The 15089-nt window shown below is 45.6% G+C and overlaps 1 protein-coding gene across 5 annotated transcripts in view; it reads right to left on the reverse strand.

Moving 5' to 3' along the window:
* The window catches only part of LOC147679996 (zinc metalloproteinase-disintegrin-like VLAIP-B), a 242830-nt gene that overhangs the window by 117531 nt on the left and 110210 nt on the right, over nucleotides 1-15089 (reverse strand). For all 5 annotated transcript variants that reach the window (XR_015300922.1, XM_086943536.1, XM_086943535.1 and 2 more), the window contains exon 4: nucleotides 9777-9855. Coding sequence is in view for 4 of the 5 variants with exons in the window: in XM_086943536.1 (XP_086799662.1) it covers nucleotides 9777-9855 (79 nt within the window). In the remaining variant the exon portion in view is untranslated. The remainder of the gene's footprint in view (nucleotides 1-9776; nucleotides 9856-15089) is intronic.

The raw sequence follows: 15089 nt of genomic DNA on the forward strand, positions 1-15089 counted from the left end.
ATGGAGGCACTACGGGGGACAATTATGCTCAAATGTGGGCTGCACGGTTTGCTATGTATAGTGGCTCATGCTGCTCCTCACGGATGCCCAATACGGCCGAAACATGTTGATTGTAGTCCATTTCCTAAAGGACGCAGCCTAGCAAATCAGGCTGGAAAGTTCCTTTTAGGGCTGGGCCAATATTGATTTGAAAATGTTTGGTTCCTATCTGAATGGGATGGTAGAGAATGCTTCCCATAGTAATTGTCAGTGGTTGAAAATAATTCAGCCATCCCACCCATTTTATTTTCTCAATAAACAAAAAACCCTTCAGAGCTGATGCCATCATGTGGCAGTATACAGAGACCATATGGCCCAATCTATACGAGTGCTGCTCAAATAGTCCAGGGTGCTTCCAATCAGATTTTAAGCAATTACAAAAAAATCTAGAGCGCCACTAATCTTTCGATGCTCAGTCTACCATGCTGCCATGTTTGCTGCTCAATTAGGCGGGAGTGCATTTTGTCAGGACCCCTCATTTCCACAAGGATTGCCAATAGCGGGGGCAGTCACTTGTGGATTTACTTTACCATGTAGAGCCAATGGACTTGAGCAACCCAGTTCTTTCAATCTTAGCCCAGACAATCTTATATAAACATTTGCACAAAACTTGAAGCAAACAAATGTAATATTAGTTTCCTGTGTTGATGTAGTAAGGAACGGAGAAAGTACATTTCAGGCAAATTCAGCGAGCTCCGTTTCTTTTTACTAAGTAGGCATGACATACAATTGATTTGCCTTAGTATACATGAGTGACGCAGCAAGATTAGCACAAAGTGTATTTGTTCTATTCGCGCCACGGTGCAAACACTATGAAACAGGACCCCTGCGCTCTCAGGCGACCCATTCCTTCCGACACTCGTTTGTTGGACTTGAGAATTCAGCTTTCGTTGAAGGCGCTGATGAGAACAAGAGCAGGTGAATACCAGGCTTCTAAGCGCTATTTGAAAACAACTGCACTGTGGGAATGATCTGGAACTACGCTGCAACGAAGATTGCTTTTTCTTTGTGAACACCTTTAAGTACTAATTGTAACATTAGACTTCCCTGGATGACGCTGCTCACAAAAAGAGTCCCGAGGTTTTCACCTGGAAATCAGCCCCTTTGTCATGTGCAGTCTGATAGCTGAGCTTTCGGCGGTCCGGAGCCTCGCCCCTCAGGAAAACCGGTTTCTCTGGTTAAAGTGGTTAGAATAGAACGTGTTTATGGAGCCGAGATAAATACACATTCTGACCAAGAAGAAAATAATGGAACTGAATCCGTCAATGCTCATCTCAGGTTGCCACCTTTCAAGAACGTTTACTTCTTAAGGCGGCCCATTGTGCATGTTTCACTATTCCATCACACTCGAACTTCATGGAATATCTTTAAAATATATAATGAATATAAAACAGTCTGGAAGAAAGAAAACTTTCGTATTTTTTTTTTTTAGTTTGATATAGTGTGAACTCCGCCCGAGTGGTGTGGCTCACTGGTTAGAGGCGGCAGACCCGTAAGCAGAGAAGGGCCCGGGACCAGGGTTCAATTCCCGACGTGGCAGGGTCGTGGACCAGGGTCCAACTGACTTGATAATTCTCACCTCAGTGCCTACTCTAACCAGGGAACACACTCAGCAACTCTGGGCATTAAGCTTGCATCATCTCTACAACGGCCCCCCACAGACGCCGGGGATGCCTGGTTTCACCTTGGAGATACCCAGACAGGGACCATCTCACAGGGAAAACCAGGACGGGTTCCCCAGCGGTCTTCAGCGCCAGGATACTCCTTTGAGTCACAGTGCGCTTTACAAGTACACCCACAAGTAAAACACACACACCCACACCCAGACACACACACAGACATAGACACACACAGACACGCACACGCACACACACGCACACACACACACACACACATTAGGCAAGGTCAGATGATTATTTTTTTCTAGGCACTGTTAGATTTAGTGATTTGCCCAGAATCACAGGATGTTGTGACACGCCGAGACTTGAGGCTGGTTTCGCAGTCGGCAGATATGGGCTTTAGGCCACATCCACTCCCAGTCTACAGCAATCTCACCATTCTTTTGGCAGTAACCCACAGGAGGTGGCCAGCTTTCAAAACAGGCCACTAAACCCACATTCGCGCCTTGTCCCCATGTGATGGCTGCGGGGGCGCAGGCAGTGATTAGAGAAAGTTTTTTCAGTGGAAATGCATTCGCCACAACTACCACTTTTTGCATATAACTTTACTGACAGAGGTTTAGGAAAGCATTCAAAATATTCAATGCACAGCTATCTATCGCGAACCAGGCTACATTGAGGCAGAAATAACATGTCTCAGCTTGCAGTCTAGATTTCAGGCCGCCCTTCAGTTGTGTATTACAAGAAAGGATGGGCAATGTGGTATGGTTCCAAGCCGAGACGCTTCATAATTATGGATAGAAGCAGCCAGGGTAGCTCCAGGCAGCAACATTCCAACAGCTGGCTCCCTAACCAGCGGAGCTATTGCATCTGGCAAGAGTTTGTATGGCAGTAGTAGCACTGTCAATACAATGAACGAACGGACTGTTGCCCTAAGTCAAGAGTGTCCAAAGTACCTTCAGAAGGGCCTGATCCATGCCAGATTTTGAAGAAATTCAAATGAGTTACATTTACATTCAATTAATTCAAATGGAACTCACCTAGATTGTCAGCGGGTAGGATTAGGACATGGATCGGACCCTCTTGGCCAATGGCCACCCAGGTGATAGAAACCAGTTGTATAGTGCTAATGGGTCCTTCAAAATGGGACGAGTGTCCTTTGAGAGGCAGTTTTTAAGTTGCCAGCTTGGAGCACTCAGTCAGGCCACCTCACAAGTATCCTAGTAGCCAGATTACCCTCCCCATCCCTGAAAGGCATAGGTCTCGTAGGTGCCACAGTGGCAGAAGAGGCCAATGTTATGCCAATGACGTGGTATGCATTGTCCTTCTTTGTTTTTGAACACATTTTGCATCAATTGCAATTTCCATTGTAACCTATGCTACATACATTTTCGGGATTGATCCGGATAATGCTAAATGCCCTTTTTTGATAGTTATTTTCAGTTTAATAGTTAAGAGGGGCAGCTTATGAAAAAAGCTGTCAAGCATAATCATCTGTTATTCAACGCATACAGCGAAGGTCATCTGACCTACAGGAATGTCAATCAATCCTATCATCACTGACTTAGGCTGGACAAACACTAAACCTCCAGATATTACTAAATGTTGACCAGGGCAGGATTGCCCCTTATAGAATTAACTTATATTATGCTTAGGCTAAGTTCCATGTCCCATAACCCATTTTCTGAAGCAATTTATTGGAGAGATATCGGAGATGCTGTAGGCATCTGTTATACGGCTTCTAATCTAAAAGAACACAAACAATTGTCATGCGACATGTCTAATGCCAACACCGCATACCTTCTTTTGTCTTAAAACTTTACCCAACTGTTTAACCCCTTGGATGCGTCTGACGGCCGGGGGCCGTCCGACGTTACAGTGGGCTGTGCTAAGGACGGCCGGGGGCTGTCCGAACCACGCCCACCTTTTATTTTGCCTGCATCGCGTCGGAATTTCCGCCGCGGTTAAAGGGTTAATGAAGATTGCAACAAAAGAATTGTATGAATTTCCTCATAATAAATCTTCTAAGTTATACAAACTTTACTTTGGAAGCATTTTTTTTATTAAAGGATTATCACACTATCACAAGCCCATCCAAGGCTGTACTAAAAAAAAATGTGCCAGTTTTAGTACTCCCATGATATCCATATGATTATAAGGCACTGCAGGGTACGTTCAGCAATACCTGCTACACAATTGCAGGTTAGGTCCATTGTAGTGGTAAGTGGATGTTCTCAATTTTACATTGAAATGAGGGAATGAATTAGACTCTGCACACACAGTATATTGCAGAATGAGTGTCAACTGCTGCAAACAAGGTGATGGATGCAATGTCCACATTTATCTCAGCTACTGGCCATTGCTCGGACCCAATTCCAGTCCATTGTTTTTTACCCACCATTCCACACTAGAAATAGCCCTGACTTGTACAAATTAGCACTGACGTTGCTTTTATGAGAACAGTCAATCCCGACATGCCACGCTTGGCACCCTCCAGCAATCACAAGAAGCCAAACCCCCAGATCATTCTTGGCCTATTTTGGCACGTCAGCAGTTTGTGAATCCTATGGTAATGAGCACATAACCCTCACCTGTGCCATGTCTGGACAAAGTGATCACCAGTCGCAGATTATTCAAGTATTCCATCAACCATGTTATGGTTGCTGCATACTGCAGATTGAGGCCCATGGGTAAAAGGAAACTAGATTAATAACACTTAATCTCCCCATCTCAGTTAAATGGTGTGCCCTGGAGAGGCCATTACAATGTTGCAAGCGTGAAGCAGTGGCGTAGCTAAGGGAGGGCGGTGTGGGGTGGTCCGCCCCAGGCGGCACTAGCTTGTGGGCGGCGGCCGCTCAGCACTTGTGGCCCATGGCGGCAGCCTTTATCATTTATTTAGGAACACTGACTCACTGACACTACTGTCACTCATTAGTGTCAGTGTCCCCAAATAAATGATAAAAGCCGCCGGAACGGCACTGCGGCGACGTCCCCATGTGAAGTGCAACGCAAGCGCACCTGCCTGGGGTGGTGCGTGCGGTGCGCGACGTACAGCGTTTCTGGTTGTGGGCCCGGTCCTGTGACGTCCCAGGGCCGTCAATCTTGTAGCGCACGAAAGCGCTACCAATGGCAGCCCTGGGTATAATGTCAGCCCAGCCCAGCCCAGCCCAGCCCAGCCCAGCCCAGCCCAGCCCAGCCCAGCCCAGCCCAGCCCAGCCCAGCCCAGCCCAGCCCAGCCCTCGCGCGAGGTTTTTTTTTTTTATTGCTCCGGAAAGACTGCAGTGCAATGCTGGGAGGTAGGAGTCCTGGGAATGGGATGAAAAGAGCCATATATGGAAGCATTTTTTATGTTGGAAAAACTGTGAAGCAAAGAGCCATATATTGAAGCATTTTTTATGCTGGAAAAACTGTGAAGCACTCTCAATGTTAGACGTGAGTGCCTAGACGGGATGCTATTGCAGTGTAGGCGCGTTATATTATACAGTGACTGGATCAGGGCTTTAAACGGCCGGCCAGTGACATGCCCTGTGTATCTCTGGAGGTGCATACACTATGACTTGTTTTCACTCTAGTCACATTTTACAGCACAGCACGCCTGGGTGCATAGGTTTTTGTATAAATATATACATAGCTGCCAAGGTTTCAGATTTCCATGTGTGACATTTTTATAATTTCAGTGTAATTATGAGTGACATTTCCACAACAATGAGTGACGCTTTCTCTTGAGCAAAATCAAGCAATGAAGACGAGGGAAAAACAAATATCAGAAATTGGCTATGCAACCCGTATAACTAGTTATCATTGGGAAAAGAATTGTTTTCATTGATAGTGCTTTCAGGTTTATTTTATTATAAAGAAAAGGTTTATTCGGAGAGCAATGGGGTATCTGTGTAAGGCAACAGCAACCTAGAGCTTGAGCCCGTGAAGGAAATAAGAGCAGCTACTTATAGCGTCTGGTCCTGGAGCCTGGACCCTAAGGGTGTGACTGGACAGCAACAGCATCCGTTGTTGGGAAAGAACGGTGCTGATGTGGAGGCCCTGCAAACTGTGCCCAGCAACGAGTGCACCGTCGGTTAGTGGGGCGGTGATGCTGCAGGGCGTGGTCCTGTGACACTTTCCTGTGCTTGTGAGATACTTCCAAGAGTCATTCAAGACTCTCTGGGCCAGGCTTACTTTATTCGCGATGGTGCTTGCACAAAAGGGGGTGGGGCTGCAATCAGCTGTGCAGATGATCACGCTTCACATTCAAAATGAATTTAGGGCTAGAAGTTAATAAAAGTGAACGGTGGACAGGCAGGGGGGAGTGGGGACTGATTTTCCTGCTCTTAATTTGAGAATGTATTTTCCATGAGCGGCGTAGTGTTTGCCTACACCAAACAAAAGTATGTCTGAGCGCTAAAAAACAGAGGGCGGAAAGTGAGTTCAGTTGTGTTTACTCACTGTCATCCAGCAGACTAGGAATTTTGACTGACAGCCAGAGCGCGTCCTCACCTGCAGCATTAAACAGCACATAGAGTCGCGTGTGAAGTGCGACACTCTGGCTGACCCAGGCCCCATAAGGAAATCCAGACATGCCGCCTCAAGCGCCAATCAGACACCATCACGGTCATGTAACAGGTGGCTCCTTGCCAGAAAACACCAGGCAAGTCGCCCCCCTGGATCCACTAAACCTAGTCACTGCTGGATCCTCGTTGCATTTATTAACACCACAAAGCAGATCTGAATACGATGAGGTGGTACTGGGCCCACAGCAGCAAAAAGTAAACACCTCTGTGTTGACTGGTGTCGTGGTACATTTGTAACTGAAAAAAGGTGTGTTGCAGTGTATTTCAGACGGCAGGCAGCACGGAGGGCACTCAAGCCGTGTGGCGTTTCCTGCTTGAATGTAGCTCTTTGTCCAGCGCTCCTCGCATAGGTAGTCGGGGTGCTACAAATGCATGACAATGCATTTTAAGGCGATGATGCGGACATCACACCTAAGATGCGTTAATCTAATGCCCGATGCGTGGTACTTGGCAGGCTGTCTATACTGTAGCCCGGCTGCGCTCGTCCACCGTGCCTACAGTAAGGTAACAGATGAACGCCGAGGCACCTACAATCTGCGCTATCACATTGCACTTCAGCTGCAGCCAGGGCCATTATTATATGGCTAAAATTTGAAAGAGATGCAGCGGGAGGCAACTGACGAAGCTTTTCTCTGGGAGCCGCAGCGGAGGCCAAGCATTTCCCTGAAGGCACCATGCCCGCCCCACCTGGGCCTAATCAATAACTGCATTGACCTGCTGGGAGACTGCTGTGATAGGGACACTGACTTCCAAGGCGGCTTGCCACATCCCATACACGTGCCTTCGACCATATACACCAGCCCCACTGGCAGAATGGTCCCCTAGAAAGACGTTTTTTTTTTATGTTGCTCAAACGCATTTGATCAAATACGAAATTATGTAAGTTGGAGTCAGCCCTACTAGGATTCAAGCTGCATCTCCATGTTTGATTGCTTTAATGTGTACATTTTGTTATTTCAATGTTGAGCTGGTATGCCGCCACCACAATAGAATGCATTGTCGATTGGTACTTAAATATAGGTATAATGCGACTTAACCGCACTCTTTTTAATAGACACCAGAATAATGAAATGCTGAGGATGTCGCACTGCCACGTGAATCTGATATATATACTTAACTAGTTCAAAGCATATATTTTATTGATATACTATTTACCGTTCAAATATTACATATCAAACACTGAATTGCCTCTGAGCGCATCAATAACTCATTGTATTAAACACTAGTACATTGATACTTATTTTGTCAAGTTGAAAGTATGGGTGACTAAGTCAGATCTGCGGGGGATCGAACTCAGCAATACATTTGATCGATAGAATATATATGTTTCAAAGTTAAAACCAATACTGTTTTTCTGAAATGGCTAGTTGTTCGTGTTTTTCTGTATTACTGTTGCAGCACTATTTTTGACATATTCCTACCGACCAAAAAAACTTCTGCTTTTGAAGAACAACACTGCTGTCTGCAATCACCTTATCCAGGCCAATATTCTGTTTTATTTCACCTAAACACCGGTGCGGCCTTGTCAATTTACAGGAAATACTAGAGAACAGAGTACTGTGTCAGCACAAAGAACATTTTTCTGTCACAAATTCTTCAACAAAATATTGGCAGAAAATATATACAGTCTTTTTTTACATTATCAAGAGTTGCTATTGTTAAACTCGATGTTTCGAGGAATGAGCCTTTCCAGTTTTGTAAAAAAAAAAAAAAAAAAAAAAAAAGTTTCAAAAATATACGAAAGAGCAAATGAATGTTCTTCACAATAATTCCATGATATACATATTTGGATTTGTGTGACTGGGTGATTTGGAACCAATAAACAGACATGACTGCCACACAATGACACACTTACTGAAATAAAAAAGCAGTTAAAACTCAGACCGATATGTAAGAAGGGGACACATTACAATAAGTGTGTTGAATACTGTAATGAGCAGTTTTTTAAAATGGCTGCGCACACCTGTGGAATTGTTCTGTCTCTGCGCAAGTGGTGGGGTGGGACATTGGCCGTTCGGCACATCGGTCAAAACAATGAGAGATGGGCCCAGACTTGAACAAGGTGTGAGAGACCCTGCCCCCAACACAGATCTCAATTGCCTCAGGCCTATAAAATAAATTCACTAGTCAGCTGACTCACAGACTCCGGCTGCAGCAGTGAGCATGTGCGTGATAGCATGATTGCTGGGCAAGCCTCAGGAGAGCCTGAGAGACACACATAGCGGTCACAGTCGGGCAGGCTGACAAATGTGCTTAAAAGTATTTTTTTTAAATCACACCGGTATAATTGAGTGGCCCGGGGCGCTGTGGGCAGCCCTCTACAACTGCGAGTTCAGATAGTTAACACTTACTTGCACTAGTTAATAGACCAATGTAAAACGAGCATTCCAATGATACATGTGAGAAATATCTGTGCCCGAAATTTGAGAATGAGTGAGATTCAAAATTCGAGTCGAGACTTAACCTCACACAATCACAGGACTGTGTATGCAAGGGGCGGCAATCTGAGGGATAGCCCCGGGCTCCACAACCTCTAGCTACGCCTTTGCCCTGAAGATCCTACGAGTTGTGGTGCAGCATTTGACATGGTCAACACTCATATAGGAAGTAGACGGTGACCTCAAATTTGTGCAAACCATCTGCACAAAAATACGGGTAAATTACAGGTCCAAGTCTCCATGCTGCCCCTGTGCCCAATGTGTGGCTAAATTGTAGTGAACTTAAAATGATTTCATGTACTACAGATAGCGCTCTTTCTGTCCCGTTCAGACATGTGGCAACCATCTACACCAATCACAGCCAGAGTTGAATGGTGGCACACTAGCGTCAACTGTGACCAGGCACTCCCATTAATACACAAGAGGATTTTGGTGAGAATACCACTAAACATGGGTTTGGCATATCTACACACAGAATGATGATGTATTAAACCCAGACCAGTAGACTGGGGATGAGTGCTTGCAATGTTCAACACTCCGTCCATCATCACCTTTGGTTTTTCTTTGTCATATCTACACACATGGAAAAAAGGGTGTGCATGAAAGAAACACTCACGATAAACAGAATGTGTGAGTGACTTTACTTAAGTATTATTGGTACTTGGACCTTTAACCAATGGTGCCATTATAAGCTGGAATAATCGAATTTTTTTGAATTGGTTGTAGAAAGAAAGATACCGATTTGAATTTCTTTATGCACAATTCTCTTATTACGTTCACTTAATGACAAAAAAAAGTGACAAATTCTGTTGTTTTAGATAGAGTGACATCACCACAGGACATTACGTTGATTTTTAGATCATTGAGCTGCGAGAGTACCACATCGTGAAGGAACTTCATATCACAATCTCATTACAGAGCAGTCTGATCAGGTTTATTTTTTCTTCCAAGAAAGCAGAAGTTTGAGATGCGGTCTTTACTCGATGTCCCAACAATTAAGTCTCACCGGCTAATAGAAGTGCTTGAAAGTCTAGACTACCTTGACGTCTCCCGCTTAAATCATTGCTTTACATTCAAAGTAGGGTGTTAGTCAATAATATTTTAGGATACTTTACCGAAACGTCAGGGTAGACTGTTACTTCTTGGCCATCTGGTAAATAGTGTGTTAAAGTGTAGTTCTGGCCCAATAGATCCCTGGAGAAAAGAAAATAGGCTATTAGGTGAGAAATCATTCACAAAGTTTATCAGGACATATAGTTTAGAGTAACAATTACAAAGTAATCAAAGGATTCCTTTGCCTGCTATCAAAAGATGAATAGGGATTATCGGGCATTTCCATACATATCAGTTTACATTGGCCACTAAGTTCTGGTGCATGAAACTCAAATACATATAGTAGACCTGAAATGGTAAAAATGTTAGCTTATTGCTTATCAATCATTTTATAAAAACAGCCAAAAGTAGCCATTTTGTACAATGGCATTCAGACACTTGGAGGCTGGAATGAGTCCAGCCATGGTCAGACGTTCCAAAGAGGCTTGGATAAAGTAACCTTCAGTCAGCCTGAGAATCATACAAGAAGAGCACCACCTTATTTTAGCCTGACACTGCTTAGTACTAGCCTTAATATGACTTACCTATATCTAGTACTACAACCAGGTCAGGCCCTTTCGGACCCTCTCCTGTGCTTTGAAGCTACCACCTACCTCCGCCTTTGGTTGCGCTGTCTTACCCTAGCATTTTTGCTCTGTGCACTCAATTTTCTGCTCTCTTCTTGCCCAATTTGTTGCATTTTCAGTCCATACCCATCTTATGCCTCTTCTCCATTTTCTGCTTTCACCCTTTTGTGCCTCTTTGCTCCATTCTTTGCTGTGATTTGTAGCTCTTTTGCTCAGTTTTTTGTCTCATTCGGTTTGTTGCCTCTTTGCTCCATTCTTTACTAGAATTTGAGGTCGTGAAGCTCTGTTTCAGCTCTATTTCACTCTCCTTTGTGGCTTTTTCTGCTCAGTTTTACCCTTGTTCTGTACCTTTTTTGGTTCCGATTGCCACTGTTTATGTGCCTGGTTTTGCTTAGGACTCTGTTGACTCAGCTTTCCCACACTTTTTAGCCATGAGCACTGCCTACCTTGTTCCCGCTCTCCACCTCAGACCTCCAAGACCACACACCAACTAAGTAAGCAACATCATGGCCTTCATCGCACCCCTCACTATCGACTCAGAAAATTCATCCACCGTGGAGACCTCACCTGGAAGACTGTAATTGACTTGAACTGGATTGCCCACCTAGGAAACCTCTGAAGCACTTTAGCGGACCCATCCACACAGCCAGGCACCTCCTAGACCCGACTTGCACCTCCTGCAGCAACATCATGATCACCAATCATCTGGACAGACCACATCCTCCTCGGTTTCAGCATCCATGTCCCGCACCTGCACACCCACCACCACCAGACCAGCCTACCAAAGCTGTATAAACATCAAAGTCTCTGCACGCCCCCAAACACATCACCAGCCTACCAAAAGCCATCAGGAACTTCAACAGCTGGATAACCATAAGCGCCAACACCCTGACTCCCCTAAAGAGCAACAAAAGGACAATAACTCTACTTCAAATCAGCTGGTACACAGATGAACTCAGGTTGATGAAGCATTTCTGCAAGCAACTGGAGTGCAAGGCGAGAATAAGCAGCGACAACATGTAATGTAAATTGTAAATGTAAATGTAATGTAAATTGATACTTGTATAGCGCAGTACTCACCCGCAAGGGTCTCAAGGCGCTTGTACGAATACCGCTGTGGAACCCATCCTGGCTTTCCCTGTGAGGCGTCCACTCCTGGGCACCCCCAAGGTGGAGGCCAGGCATCCTTAGCGTTGTGGGGGCCGTTGTGGAGATTAAGCAAGCTATTGCCCAGAGTTGCAGGGTGGGACTCCATGATTGGAATAGGCACTGAGGCGAGAATTATCAGGTCTGTGGAATTTTTGAGCCCAAGACCTGCTGAGGCGGGGAATTGAACCCTGGTCCCGGGCTAGACCTCTGCATCAGGGTCTGCCGCTCTAACCATTGAGCCACACTTCTCCACCATGGACAAAGACACCTACTAATTCGATGATCCATCCAACAGCTCCAGAACACCATGTACAAAGCACTAGCAGACCACATCTATGTCAGCACCAACAATAGCAAGGAAATTGTTACCATCATTAAAGAGTTCACCACGCCTGCAGCAGCATCACCCTCTCACAAACCCAAAGAAGCATGCAATGGAATTCTTGTGCAACAAAATCACCTCCATATGCTGCAACTTTGACTGTCTACAGGACCCAATCCCCATCACAATGCGGCTTTCCATGTCAGCCAACAAACTGACCTTGTGGCTTCCAATGCCATTAAGTGCATCCACTCCAGGGCCATGTCAGACCCATGATCCCACCACAACATAATCAAAGCATTGCTACCTATCAGCAAAGCTCCAACACATCCTCAATGGCTCCTTCTCCTCTGGCACCTTCCCATTTGTTTGGAAACATGTCAATGTTGCGTCCTTGCTGGAGAAATCTTCCTTAAAGTCAGCCACACCCTCCAACTACAATCAAAACTCCCTCCTACCATACCCCGCCAAGGTCTTAGAAAAACATATCAACAGATACCTCATAGAGGACCATAACCACCGGCTCCTTGATGCCACATAGTTCTGCTTCAGACCAAACCACAGTACAGACGCCATACTCATCACCCTTACAGACAGCAATCGTATTATGCTGGATCGAGGTGAAATGGCAGCCCTGATGCTCCTGAACCTCTTAGCAACATTGAACACAGTCTCCCCCCTATTCCCATCAGATGCCTACACAAACTTGGAATCCAAGGACCCATTCACCTTTGGATTTGCTCCTTTCTGATGGATAGAACTCAAGCGGTCATCCTGGTACTCTACTACTCAAAGCCCACAAATTCATCTGTGGCATGCCCCAAGGTTTGTCTCTAAATTCTACACTCTTTTAAGCATAAAGGTCACTCAAGCCAGTGTCATACAAGCACAATATCAACATCCTCTCCTACATGGACAACATGGAACTCATACACACCCTCTCAGACAAGGACCATGTTCACTGCCTGCATATGGTAGGGTCTTTTCGTACATCACACCTAAAGATTGGAATGACCTCCCAATAGACAGCAGAGCATTATCCTTCTTGAGTTCGGCAAGAACCTGAAGACCAGACTTTTAGATTACCCCCTTAACCTAGGTAAGATGTGACAGAAACACCTCTTCAGCACCAGGGTCCCCCCCACGGGTAACAGCACACTCCACAAACACACATCACTTAACCCCTTGTGTGCTCAGGACGGCCCCCGACCATCCTACGTCATACTGGGCTTGTGCTCAGGACGGCTAGGTGCCATCCGAACGCCGCCGATTCTGCAGCGCGGCGCAAATTCCACGCCTGTGCGGAACAATTAATTAGTGGGCGGAGTTCAGAGGGCCCCAGCCGTCCTGAGCACACGCCCCGCGTGACGTAGGACGGCCGGGGGCTGTCTTGAGCACGCAAGGGGTTACGCCCCCTAATTAAATCCCTGCACTGCAGCAGAATTCCCACCACAGGGAAAGGGTTAACACGGAAAAGACCTAGCCAAGTTAAAACTAATCCTTCAAAATTAAGCGTTTCTGAGACCTGTACCTACTATAGAAATTTCTACATGGAGAAGTCTAGTTTAACCTTTCACCTCACTGTGACGTAGAACCTGCATTTCCAGACTTTAAATGTTGAATACATGCCCAGATCGGTATGCTTAAAAGATTATCGGGAAACCGAGCAGATTTCTTCAGCACTCTTATTAGTACAACAAAACTGTACAAAAAGCTCGGACGAGGCAGGCACAAATGACGGGTGGCAGTGGAGAAATGGCACACACTAGCAAACAATGTCCCTCATTGTGCAAATTATTCATATTATTTAGTGCAAATGACATGGATGACATAAGAGGTCACAGTACAAACGGCACAAAAGATAAAAAGAGAGCCGACAGCTCACAATGCTAAAAAGATGTGACAGCAAAATGTTTCGGGTGACAAATGAAGCACTACTCATTTTTCACAAACGCTTCAAAGAGTAAAAACATGTCAGAAACTGTTACGACAACGAAAAAGCAGACCGTAAAGCTTTACTTCTAGAGCAAAGGACACCTACGTGGAGAGAGTCCTTATACATAGCATGAGAAGGTGGTCCTGTGGCTCCTCTTTCAATGACAGATATGCAAGGACATTTCAGAAAAGAGCAAAGCAGATTATAGATTGCAGCAGGGGCGGCTCTAGGCTCATGGCGGCCCTAGGCAGGGAGCGTAGGTCGGGGGCCCCGGAGGAACACAGACGTGGAGGCCAATGAAGGGGGGGGAGAAATCAGGGTGTTTTGAAGTGGAACAGAGCCAGAGGCCGCCAAATCCCTGCCAGGGGCTGCCACGCAAATATGAAACCATCCTCAGAGGATTATCATATTAAGGATATTTATTGGCGTGGTGGCCCCTGAGGTTTGGCGGCCCTGTGCAGGTGCATAGCTTGCACATGCCTAAGGCCACCCCTGATTGCAGGTATGCAAACGTGTATGTGGTATATTATAGCACAAACCAAGTACAAACCTAGCCAAAAGGCAGCATATCATTGTCCAGAGTCAATGGCAAAGATAAAGTCAACGACTGACAGGATGGGCAGCTGGAAGTTGGAGACCGGAAGTAAACCCTTAACATTTATTATTGTAATAATATTTATAAAAGGTTCATCTTTAATTTTTTCCTTTGATGTTATTCCAGTACCTGGATTCATTGATGGAGGGAGCCTACGGTCTTGTTTTTGCTACTTTGTCTCCCTCCATACTGATGGGGTCCAGGCTGAAAGTGTGCCGGGAGTCACCAGAGACGGTGACATTCTGAGCCAGATGGGCAGAGGTGCCAGTCGTGATGGCTTGTGGATAATGCACCTGGTTTTGAAAATGATGGTAGCCAGCATTGGGAGCCAGTTGAGCTCGTTCAGTTTGGGGCCGGTATCATATTTATATTCAGGTCTTTTATGAGCCCATACTACGGAGTGTAGGAAACACAGAGGGCCTGATTCTGATGCGGTTAGCAAATCTTCCCGATCTAATCGGTTTGGAAATAGTTCCTGACCAACTCGGATCTGGAGAGTCCGACCAACCGAGTTTGATGCATCCGGATGCTTCCAGATACGATTTGTTTGGACTCCCATTGACTTCTATAGAAGCCTATGTTCCTAACTGCATCGTAATCTATCCCTCGATCGGGAAAACACGTTCCCGATCGGATTTGGAAGGATCAAATGCCTTTACGAGGTCTTCCTAACCGCATCATAATCAGGTCCTAGGTGGGAATGCTTTCCTAACCGGATCAGAATCAGGCCCTTATTATGTGCCAGAG

This window comes from Lissotriton vulgaris, chromosome 11, assembly GCF_964263255.1.
Source record: "Lissotriton vulgaris chromosome 11, aLisVul1.2, whole genome shotgun sequence".
In the NCBI taxonomy this organism is placed as follows: domain Eukaryota; kingdom Metazoa; phylum Chordata; class Amphibia; order Caudata; family Salamandridae; genus Lissotriton; species Lissotriton vulgaris.